The sequence below is a fragment of the Scyliorhinus torazame genome, chromosome 1, assembly GCF_047496885.1.
Source record: "Scyliorhinus torazame isolate Kashiwa2021f chromosome 1, sScyTor2.1, whole genome shotgun sequence".
In the NCBI taxonomy this organism is placed as follows: Eukaryota; Metazoa; Chordata; class Chondrichthyes; order Carcharhiniformes; family Scyliorhinidae; genus Scyliorhinus; species Scyliorhinus torazame.
In genome coordinates, this window is record NC_092707.1 from 350,988,180 (window position 1) to 351,000,789 (window position 12,610).

Below are 12,610 nucleotides of genomic sequence, written 5' to 3' on the forward strand. Positions count from 1 at the left end.
ATTCTACAAATTAAGCCCTGAACTTAAACACCTAAGTATCAATGCAGAAATATTTGCTGTAAAAAAAATGCCTTTGATTTTATGTTTTGGGATAATGGTTCTCACGGTAAACCCCAAATGCTCACTCAATGGAACTGTCTGTTTTTTCAATAAAAGTAGGCAAGATCTCCTTTATTACTTCTCTCTCAAAGCTATATAATTTATATTAATTTTGGTCCACAGTGTACCTCTAAACAGACAGAAAGCGTGGGAGGAATTGTAAGACAGATTATTTAATATCTGCGAACTTGCATTTACAGAGAAATTGCATATTTATGACAGTTTGCTTATTTAAAAATTGCAACGTGCTGACTCAATGAAATCACTTTGGTGGCAAATGATAGTAGCGATTAACTACACTTGACTGACTCCCCTAACTGAGGCAGAGAGCAGATGAAAGAAAGAGCCCATAGCAAGGAAATGCAACACTGAATAGCCATTAAAATATAATGAAAAATCAAGGATAACTTTAAGGAAAAGGGGTAGATGAGTGGCAAATGGATCCTGAGCCAGGAATCCCACCGGACTGTTGAAAAAATTGTGCGGAAGGGTTATTTACGTATTGAGGGTGGGTGCAGTGTGTCTGTAGAGTTGCAACAGAGTTCCACTCAATTCTGCTGCTGGAAACGTGGAGTAACACCCTGGCACTTCAAAAGAAAGCCTGAGGACTTCTTTGCTCTGAAAATTGTACTGTTAAAAAATTCTTAAATCTCACAAAGAAATCAAGGTGTCATATATATATTGTTGTATTTTCCATAAATACTGGTAAAGAACAAGCTTAAATTGTGATTATTACCAACATCTGGGAAACAGAAGACTATACGAATGCATAGCCTAAGCCTTAAGGAATTTAGGCATGTTTTTGGCGGGGAATGGTGATATGTAAAGTAAGTTGGATGACTAGCCCACCACCTCCCTGCCCACCCCTGAGCTGGCCCCCATTTTACACTCGGTGGACAGGTGCCAAAATCGGCAGTCACGGCGCCGAGGTTCCAGGTTCGCTCCCGGCCCCGTGTCACAGTCCGTGTGGAGTTTGCACATTCTCCCCGTGTCTGCGTGGGTTTCACACCCACAATCCAAAGATGTGCAGGGTAGGCGGATCGGCCACGCTAAATTGCCCCTTAATTGGAAAAAATGAATTGGGTACACTAAATTTATTTCGTTTTAAATCGCAGATATGAAATGAAAATCGCTTATTGTCACAAGTAGGCCTCAAATGAAGTTACTAGGTGAAAAGCCCCTAGTCGCCACATTCCAGCGCCTGTTCGGAGAGGCTGATACGGGAATTGAACCGTGCTGCTGGCCCGATTTGGTCTGCTTACGTCCACCATGTGTAGGTAAATAATTAAAGGACTCTTAGGTTTGTTAGAAAAGCTATTGACCTGGAAGAGTAGGACAATATCCAGGCTTGGGTTGACAAGTGGCAAGTAACATACGCACCACACAAGTGCCAGGTAATGACCACCTCCAATAAGAGAGAACCAAACCATCACCCCTTGACATTCAATGACATTACCATCGTTCAATCCCCTACTTTTTTTCTTCAAACAAAATTCTAATTAAGGGGCAATTTAGTGTGCCCAATCCACCTACCCTGCACATCTTTGGGTTGTAGGAGTGAGACTCACAAAGATACGGTGGGAATGTGCAAACTCCACACGGGCAGGGGCCCGTGGATGGGATCGAACACGTGTCCTCGTCGCCATGCGGCAGCAGTGCTAACCACTGTGCCACAGTGCTGTTCTCAATCCCCCACTATTAACATCCTGGGGGGATTACCATTAACCAGAAACTGAAATGGACTAGGCCTATAAGTACTGTGGCTACAAGAGCAGGTCAGAGGCTAGGAATCCTGTGGCGAGTAACTCACCTCCTGACTCCCAAAAGCCTATGTCTCACCTGCAAGGCACAAGTCAGGAGTGTGATGGAATACTCCCCACTTGCCCGGATGAGTGTGTGGTATTATAGGTATTACGGTACCTGATAGGCTAAAGCACCATTGGTGGAAACTGTATCTTTCTATTGGTTAGAATGTATGATAGCTCCGCCCTGCTAGGTGGGGTATAAGAACCCCTGCTGCTCCAGCAGCCTTCATTCTGTACCTGAGCTGCTGGGGGAAACATCTAGCTTATTAAAGCCTTCAGTTGGACTACAACCTCGCTTTAGTGGTCATTGATCGTGCATCAGAGTGCATCTCCAACAACACTCAAGAAGCTTGATACCATTCAGAACAAAGCAGCCCGCTTTATTAACACCCCTTCACAAACATTCATTCTCTCCACCACCGATGCATAGTAGCAGCTGTGTATGCCATCTACAAGATGCACTGCAGGAATTCACCAAGACTCCTTAGGCAGCACCTTCTAAACCCATGACCACAACCATCTAGGAGGACAAGGGCAGCAGATACATGGGAACATCAGCACCTGGAGGTTCCCCTCCAAGTAGCTCACCATCCTGATAGAAATATATCACTGTTCCTTCACTGTCATTGGGTCAAAATCCTGGAACTCCCTCCCTAATAACAGTAGGTGTACTTACACCACATGGACTGTAGCGGTTCAAGAAGGCAGCTCACTACCACCTTTGCAAGGGTATTTAGGGATGGGCAACAAATGCTGGCCTGACCAATGAATTCCACATCCCGTAAAAATGAATTTACCGCTAATGCCCTCTGGCTTTGGAGGCACCCTCCCTAAGATATCATCTCCTCCCTTCCTGATGTACCACCTGCCCTCCAAATTCCAGCCCGCCTCCAACCTCCCTGAGTTCCAAAATACCTCTCTGTCCTAAAACCCTGGGCCTCGACTTTCTGGACCAGCCACCCACTTTGCTCATGTTCCTTTATGCAGTCCCGGCAGCGGCCACTACTGAGCTCTGGCACTGCTGGGACTGCTGGAGCTGCCAGCCAATCAGATTGGCCAGCAGCAGATGAGAGTGAGACCTCCTCTCATTGAAGGGCGGGTGCCCCACTCTTAACTACTGGTTTAGCGCAGTGGGCTTATCAGCTGGCTTGTAATGCAGAGCAATGCCAGCAGCATGGGTTCAATTCCCGTACTGGCCTCCCTGAACAGATGCCAGAATGTGGCGACTAGGGGCTTTTTACAGTAACTTCATTGAAGCCTACTTGTGACAATAAGCGATTATTATTATGAGTTGTGGCTAAGGGGCTGGCTTCTTTCGGGGTGTCAGCATTCTGGCCGATATTCCTTCCATTTGTCCATCAAGTCAACCATAAGCATTGAAAACCATTTTCATTGCCTCCCAGTATTGGTGTTTCATAACCGTTTCTTTGTAAGGGCAGCATTTCTTTCCTCAGCTTCCCAGCAGGCACAACAATCTTTCACCCTTCCACTCCCAGATAACCATGCTCATTCATGCTCCGTGTTTAACCTAGTAACAGCCCTTCTGATTCATTCACTCCTTCCTCCCAGATGGATTGTGCTGGTGCTTGTATGAGTAGGGTAAGATATTAAACTGAGGACCAGTCTGTCAGGTCAGTTGAACATGAAAGTTAACATAGTGATTATTGGAGTAGGGATTTCTCACAGTGTCCTGGCCAAAATAACTCACACATCCAACAGCAAAAGAAATATAGTGATTGGTCATTATTTAATTGTTATTTTGGGACCTTGCTGTACACCAATTTGCTGCCATGTTTGCTCACATAACAACAGCGACCATACTTCAAATAAGCACTTTGGGAATTCCTGTAGGTATGAAAGGAGCTAGATTTTCTTTTCTATTTATAAAAATCACACATATGTGGGCATTAGATATAAAAATGTATTGCTATTATGTTTATGTCACACTTTCATGACCACCTTTTCCATTCTAAAATCTGATGTGCACATTTGTAATGGAAACTGCCTATTTAAATAGCATGCTGTAAGTATGCTCTCCTGACATGGAATTGCTTCAGTTTTGGACCCCCCCGATCCTCAGTCGGGTTCCCAAAATTCCGATATATTTTGCTGGGTAAATCCAAATAGCATAAAAACAAGTGAGTTATAAAAATAAGGACAGACTTTAACATGAACATTTGCCTTTCCTGCAGTCCAAACCCACATCAGCTAAAGTCTTGACCCTCCATTTGCAAGGAAGATCAAGTATTGTAATAATAATGTGTTTATTTGAAAAGCTTTATTCTACAACACACTGGAGGTTTCTGCACTGTTGGAGCATGATGCAACCCACACTGATTAGACTGATTATCAACTATTATATTATTACATCAAAAACAATAATTGGCACATAATTCACCCCACATTGATTATCAACTATATTGTTACATCAAAAACAATAATTGGTACATAATTCAACCCACATCGACTGATTATCAACTATTATATTATTACATCAAAAACAGTTTCCCGGAAATCACTGGATCAATACATATTATATTCTAGTGCAAATTGATTGAGCTCTTGTTATGCTGAAAGTTTCTTCAGATTCATCTCATGATAGGATCTGGGAGAGTCTTATTGTTTTCTCTCCTATGTCATATATTCATGATTTTGAACATCTGAAGATTATCAGTATTTTAACATGTGATTCACTCCTCATCCAAAATTTGCATTGATGATACACACTGAGGATCCACTTCAAATTATTCCAGCTACGGCACACAGAATTAAATGAAATAGGTGAAGATGAGGCTGTGCCTTTGGGATTGTTATTTAACATAGGATTTCTTCAGTGTCGGATCCTGTACGACGTAAAGCGCAATAGTTCCTTCAGCTCTTTTCCAAACATATCTTGTGTAAAGAAAGGATAGTAAACTTAAGTTTGATGGATATGCATTCTTTATTTTAGTAGCAATATGTAAGATTGTTTTATTTCTAGGACATGGGGAGCAGTGTATTTCTAGGACATGGGGAGCAGTGTACGATTTTGATAATTCTACTAATTTAGATGGTTTGTTGTTGCTGCGTAACAGCTATGGGTTTTACTGGTTCCGTTTGAATTTCTGCTAATGAGACAATGGGCAGTCAATGGGATATTTTGCAGTTGCTGTTTGTCAGAAACTACTTTTCTTTAATAAATTTAGAGCGCCCAATTTTTTTTTTTTACCAATTAAGGGGCAATTTAGCGTGGCCAATCCACCTAACCTGCACATCTTTGGGTTGTGGGAGCGAAACCCACACAGACACGGGGAGAATGTGCAAACTGTACACGGACAGTGACCCAGGGCCGGTATTCGAACCAGAGTCCTCAGCACCATAGTCGCAGTGCTAACCACTGCGCCACTGCCGCCCTTCAGAAACTGCTTTTAATTGTTTTATGACTTTACGTTGTCGTAGGTCTTGTTTTTGAGCAACTGTGAGCTGTCTGAATTGTTCCCAATACAATTTGGTGTTTTATTTATCAACTTTGAAAGCATGTTTAAAAGAAGTTTGAGCTTTGGAGGATTTTATCTTTAAACAAAACCTATGCATCGATTTCATTGATAACTATATTTATAGGGTATAACATCTTTCCGTTTTGACATTGTGATAGTAATTGTTTTTAACATTTGTTCTTAATGAGTTTAGTGCCTGTGGGCGGGGGCTTGGGTTAAAATATGTTAAAGGAGATGTGACTTTGTTTGTAACTGTTCTGTATCTGAAGGAAAAACGTTACTTCATAATGAGATGTAAACTCTGGGGGCCCAAGGGATGATCACTTTCCTTTAGTCTATATGATTCTAGTTACAGGGGGCGGGCAAGGGGGAGGGGGGGGGGTGCGGGAGTAATGAATTTGAACAAGTTCCAAATAAGTGATTTTAAAACAATGAGAGGAGGGGATAAAAGTTGGAAAATTGGAATCTTTGTTGACAGTGTTATCATCGCTTCTGGGGTATGACTACTTTGGGCACAGTTCAACGTCATTTTAAAGACTGAGCTGGAAATGCTCAAGGAATTCTAGGAACCAGAGGGATGAAAGGCATCCATGTTTCCTTCTTGGCTTTGTTTAAGTATATGCACAATGTTGCATAATAAATTGTGCTTCAGTCAAATATACTAGTTGTTTGTACCTTGTTAAGTCAAGCACAACTGAGGACCCTAGTGTCAGAGATTAAGAATTCTGAACTTAAAAAGTTTTATTAGAAGTGTTTACACCTCATGACCCACAAACGTACAGAAGGTACTTGCAGCATTTGATTTCTGCTCCATATCGAGTTAATGGATCTTAGTCCAGATGATGTTTGAGTGCTGCAATAATCTTGATACCTTTGAGCTACCAAGTGGGCAAGAGGAATAACGAGGCAGGGTTTCCACTCCCTATTCGCTATTCATTGCACCCAGCAAGAAAATATGGCTTGCGGCCAAGAATTGGATTGGCTTCAGTTGTGTTGCCCTGAACTACAACAGAATGGGGGGCAGCACGGTGGCGCAGTGGATTAGCCCTGCTGCCTCACGACGCCGAGGTCCTAGGTTTGATCCCGGCTCTGGGTCACTGTCCGTGTGGAGTTTGCACATTCTCCCCGTGTTTGCGTGGGTTTCGCCCCCACAACCCAACGATGTGCAGGTTAGGTGGATTGGCCAGGCTAAATTGCACCTTAATTGGAAAAAATGAATTGGGTATTCTAAATTTAAAAAAAAAGACTACAACAGAATGACCTGCTGGCATTGATCATTTGCGTTCACGTGAACATGTGAGCAGGGAGCAGTAGGCCATTCAGACCCTCGATCCCGCTACATAACTTAATAAGATCGTGGCTGATCTGACAATAACCCTAAATCTTCATCCTGCCTATCCCCAATAACCTATCACCCCCTTGCTTACCAAGAATCTATCCCTCTGCCTTATAAATATTCAAAGCCTCTGCTTCCACAGTCTTTTCAAGAAGAGAGTTCCAAAGACTCATGATCCTCTGAGAGCAAAGATTTCACCTCATCTCCATTTTAAATGGGTGACCCCTTATTTTTAAACAGTAACTCCTAGTTCTAGATTTCCCCACAAGAGGAAGCATCCTCTCCACATCATGTTACAATCAAATCGCCTCTGTTGTAGCAGTATTACTGTAGGAATATAATGTCACAGTCTGATTGTGTAAACAGGGAGGTGCAGGAATATTAGAACCAGCAGCAGTTCAATGGAGAGGTGGTGGCAACGTGAATCTAACAACATTATTGAGTCAGTTGTCTTCAGAGTATACATTACTTTGTTTTCAATGGGACGAGAAGGCTGTCTCCTGCAGTCAGATTGGTATTTTTGCCATCCATCAACACAACAGATGCACCCTCCTGAAAAAGATAACACATTGAAACAATGTCTTTATATAGAGTTCGGGATCGTGCTTGGTTGCGATCTGCCCTATATATTGAATATCCGGGTGGCACATATTGCCAAGACCATGGCGCACTTGTGAGTGGGTGAAATTGTGGTCTTCTAATCGAATCTCTGTTAAATAAATCAACTGTGTACAAAATAGAGTCTCATGATTTGGAGCTGCATGGAATCACTCCAATTCACGCAACTTTAGTTGCTTAAAAAAACAGGCCATCTAATATTTCTTGAGTCTGTAGAAGGACAAGAGGGCCCTCAGATGGTCAAATGTAAAATTACAGCCAACAGTAAAACTGCAGTTATAATATCATAGTGAATGTTGTCGGTATGCCAGCAGAGGGATATTTTCATGACACAAGTAGGTATATATTCTTATTGTGATTTTCTTCATTAGTTTACATTTCCTACCACCACGTAAACTATTAAACTGGTAGAGTCACACTCATCATCATGTCACCCTCTGGTTTCTCTTCCAACATCTTTTCCTCCTTCAAGCACCAATATTATTCCACCGCCTCTTCTCTCCTTTAAATCTATATTGTTTACTACCTCCCAAACCTCACCAGATTCTCTCACCTCTGCACAAAACAACTCCCAATCCTCAGTGGTCCCAATCTCCATCTCAGCCCTTCTTTCTCCTCCTATCATCTCTCAATCTGGCCCTCTATTTAAACTCTCCTGCCCAACTCCATAGCCACCCCCTTGATCATACGGTTTCCCTCAGCCTCTGTACCATCTTCGTCATGAACACCGATTGGAACACCTTTGAGCTGTTCCTTTAATTCCTCACCTCCCACGAGTCCTTTATAACCCCCAGTCTTTTTGTTGCTATGGAACATAGAACATAGAACGATACAGCGCAGTACAGGCCCTTCGGCCCACGATGTTGCACTGAAACAAAAGCCATCTAACCTACACTATGCCATTATCATCCATATGCTTATCCAATAAACTTTTAAATGCTCTCAATGTTGGCGAGTTCACTACTGTTGCAGGTAGGGCATTCCATGGCCTCACCACTCTTTGCGTAAAGAACCTACCTCTGACCTCTGTCCTATATCTTTTACCCCTCAGTTTAAAGCTATGTCCACTCGTGCCAGCCATTTCCATCTGCGGGAGAAGTCTCTCACTGTCCACCCTATCTAACCCCCTGATCATTTTGTATGCCTCTATTAAGTCTCCTCTTAACCTTCTTCTCTCCAACGAAAACAACCTCAAGTCCATCAGCCTTTCCTCATAAGATTTTCCCTCCATACCAGGCAACATCCTGGTAAATCTCCTCTGCACCCGCTCCAAAGCCTCCACGTCCTTCCTATAATGCGGTGACCAGAACTGTACGCAATACTCCAAATGCGGCCGTACCAGAGTTTTGTACAGCTGCAACATGACCTCCTGACTCCGGAACTCAATCCCTCTACCAATAAAGGCCAACACTCCATAGGCCTTCTTCACAACCCTATCAACCTGGGTGACAACTTTCAGGGATCTATGTACATGGACACCTAGATCCCTCTGCTCATCCACACTTCCAAGAACTTTACCATTAGCCAAATATTCCGCATTCCTGTTATTCCTTCCAAAGTGAATCACCTCACACTTCTCTACATTAAACTCCATTTGCCACCTCTCAGCCCAGCTCTGCAGCTTATCTATGTCCCTCTGTAACCTGCTACATCCTTCCACACTGTCGACAACACCACCGACTTTAGTGTCGTCTGCAAATTTACTCACCCACCCTTCTGCGCCTTCCTCTAGGTCATTGATAAAAATGACAAACAGCAACGGCCCCAGAACAGATCCTTGTGGTACGCCACTTGTAACTGGACTCCATTCTGAACATTTCCCATCAACCACCACCCTCTGTCTTCTTTCAGCTAGCCAATTTCTGATCCACATCTCTAAATCACCCTCAATCCCCAGCCTCCATATTTTCTGCAATAGCCTACCGTGGGGAACCTTATCAAACGCTTTACTGTAATCCATATACACCACATCAACTGCTCTACCTCTAAGGTTTGTGAGGCATGACCTACCCTTCACAAAGCCATGCTGACTATCCCTGATCATATTATTCCTATCTAGATGATTATAAATCTTGTCTCTTATAATCCCCTCCAAGACTTTACCCACTACAGACGTGAGGCTCACCGGTCTATAGTTGCCGGGGTTGTCTCTGCTCCCCTTTTTGAACAAAGGGACCACATTTGCTATCCTCCAGTCCTCTGGCACTATTCCTGTAGCCAATGATGACATAAAAATCAAAGCCAAAGGTCCAGCAATCTCTTCCCTGGCTTCCCAGAGAATCCTAGGATAAATCCCATCAGGCCCCGGGGACTTATCTATTGTCAGCCTGTCCAGAATTGCCAACACCTCTTCCCTACGTACCTCAATGTCATCTATTCTAATAGCCTGGGTCTCAGCATTCTCCTCCACAACATTATCATTTTCCTGAGTGAATACTGATGAAAAATATTCATTTAGTATCTCGCCTATCTCTTCAGACTCCACACACAACTTCCCATCCCTGTCCTTGACTGGTCCTACTCTTACCCTAGTTATTCCCAGAACATTTCTTTGTTCTTTTAGAAGATTGTAGTTTAGTCGGGCAGTATGGTCGGCACGGGCTTGGAGGGCCGAAGGGCCTGTTCCTGTGCTGTACATTTCTTTGTTCTTTGTTTTGTATTCGCTTATTCCTGACATACCTATAGAAAGCTTTTGGGTTTTCCTTGATCCTACCTGCCAAATACTTCTCATGTCCCCTCCTTGCTCGTCTTAGCTCTCTCTTTAGATCCTTCCTCGCTACCTTGTAACTATCCAACGCCCCAACTGAAACTTCATACCTCATCTTCACATAGGCCTCCTTCTTCCTCTTAACAAGAGATTCCACTTCTTTGGTAAACCACAGTTCCCTCGCTCTACGCCTTCCTCCCTGCCTGACCGGTACGTACTTATCAAGAACATGTGATGTGAAACGCAAGGCTGCGTACTTAGCCCCCTACTCTACTCCCTGTACACACACGACTGCGTGGCAAAACTTGGTTCCAACTCCATCTACAAGTTTGCTGACGATACAACCATAGTGGGCCGGATCTCGGATAACGATGAGTTCGAATACAGGAGAGAGATAGAGAACCTAGTGGAGTGGTGTAGCGACAACAATCTCTCCCTCAATGCCAGCAAAACTAAAGAGCTGGTAATTGACTTCAGGAAGCAAAGTACTGTACACACCCCTGTCAGCATCAACGGGGCCGAAGTGGAGATGGTTAGCAGTTTCAAATACTTAGGGGTGCACATCTCCAAAAATCTGTCCTGGTCCACCCACGTCGACGCTACCACCAAGAAAGCACAACAGTGTCTATACTTCCTCAGGAAACTAAGGAAATTCGACATGTCCGCATTGACTCTTACCAACTTTTACAGGTGCACCATAGAAAGCATCCTATCTGGCTGCATCACAGCCTGGTATGGCAACTCCTCGGCCCAGGACCGCAAGCAACTTCAGAGAGTTGTGAACACCGCCCAGTCCATCACACGAACCTGCCTCCCATCCATTGACTCCATCTACACCTCCCGCTGCCTGAGGAAAGCGGGCAGTATAATCAAAGATCCCTCCCACCATGCTTTACTCACTCTTCCAACTTCTTCCATCGGGCAGGAGATACAGAAGTCTGAGAACACGCTCGAACAGACTCAAAAACAACTTCTTCCCCACTGTCACCAGACTCCTAAATGACCCTCTTATGGACTGACTTCATTAACACTACACCCTGTATGCTTCATCCGATGCCAGTGCTTATGTAGTTACATTGTATATGTTGTGTTGCCCTATTATGTATTTTCTTTTATTCCCTTTTCTTCTCATGTACTTAATGATCTGTTGAGCTGCTCGCAGAAAAATACTTTTCACTGTACCTCGGTACACGTGACAATAAACAAATCCAATCCAATCCAATCCAATCCAACATTGGATGAGGAATAGCAATCATTCACATATCATTTCCGTGTACTCATCCAGATATGAACTATGCATTGCAGGTCACTAGTTACCATTAATTATCAGTGCAGAATGGGTGACAGATCCTTTCAGGTGACTTATCGGGAATAATGGATTAATTAATTTGGGATGTTAACAAAAAACAAAGAACAATACAGCACAGGAATAGGGCCTGCGGCCCTCCAAGCCTGTACCGGTCATGATACCTCACTTGGCCAAAACCCTCAGCGCTTCCTAGTGCCGTATCCCTCTTAATGTTTTAAGACAAATTTAACTCAATGGCTAAATAAAAACTCCCATCTCAAATAAATTCTTGAAAATAATCAATGAACATTTTGGAAATACAACTAGTGTGAAAAGTTCACTGTGAACATTGAAGAGAAAACTGCTCCAATGCACACGGAGCTGTCTTCCTCCCCATTCAAAATATGCTCAGAAGGCAAAGACACAATTTCAAGGAGAAAACTTGACAAGTGGTGCCGGATTCATGTGAACATTCTAGGTTTTCATTGAGCAGTTGAAATGAAAGGTGCACTGGAGCATGCAAAATGATTTAAGATGGAAAATTGTAGGTTTAAGGAATTGCCTAATTTCTCTTCCTTCTGCTCTGTGCTGGGCCTGCACAGGTGATGGAAAATTTAGTCTTAGCTGTAGAAAGTCAAAGCCTATAAACAATGCCAACATTGTTCAGACTGGGCCATATGGTGCCAGCAATTTTTGAACTGTTTGCATCATTGGCATCTGGACACAGATAGATATTTTTAAGCTGCAGTAACTCTGTCTGTCAAGGATGAGGAAAAATTAAATCTTGTATTAAAAACATATGGCAGAATGAAAGCTAGATGTGGTTTGTGCTTAAGAATGTCAGCAAAAGTCTTACAGGATAAATATGAAAGTCTCTCACCAGCTGCCATATCCAGGTGTCCACACTCTCGTTGCCCTCACTCTCTCCAGTTGCATATACTACCGTCTGTCAGGACAACACAAACAGGCATTTCATAATTAACAAACATACGCTGAATATAATATCAATAAATAACACTCTATTACTTTCAATTCCAAAGACAAATATGTTCCCTTCATCGAGGATGCAAGTGATTACTGGAACCTAGATCAACAAGTTTTACAACAGAATGAAACTCTGGGCAGCACGGTAGCACAGTGGTTAGTACTGTTGCTTCATAGTGCCAGGGTCCCAGGTTTGATTCCCGGCTTGGGTCACTGTTTGTACAGAGTCTGAACGTTCTCCCCGTGTCTGCGTGGGTTTCCTCTGGGTGCTCCGGTTTCCTCCCACAAGTATGAAAG

The 12,610-nt window shown here is 43.2% G+C and overlaps 1 protein-coding gene across 1 annotated transcript in view; it reads right to left on the bottom strand.

The window, feature by feature from the left end:
* Positions 1-252: 252 nt before the first annotated feature.
* haao (3-hydroxyanthranilate 3,4-dioxygenase) overlaps positions 253-12,610 on the bottom strand; it is a 71,546-nt gene continuing 59,188 nt past the window's right edge. Inside the window, exons 8-10 of the mRNA XM_072510354.1 lie at positions 12,210-12,275; positions 7,186-7,268; positions 253-4,796 (exon numbers count right to left, since the gene is read on the bottom strand). Coding sequence (XP_072366455.1) covers positions 4,715-4,796; positions 7,186-7,268; positions 12,210-12,275 — 231 coding nt within the window. The 3' untranslated portion in view covers positions 253-4,714. The remainder of the gene's footprint in view (positions 4,797-7,185; positions 7,269-12,209; positions 12,276-12,610) is intronic.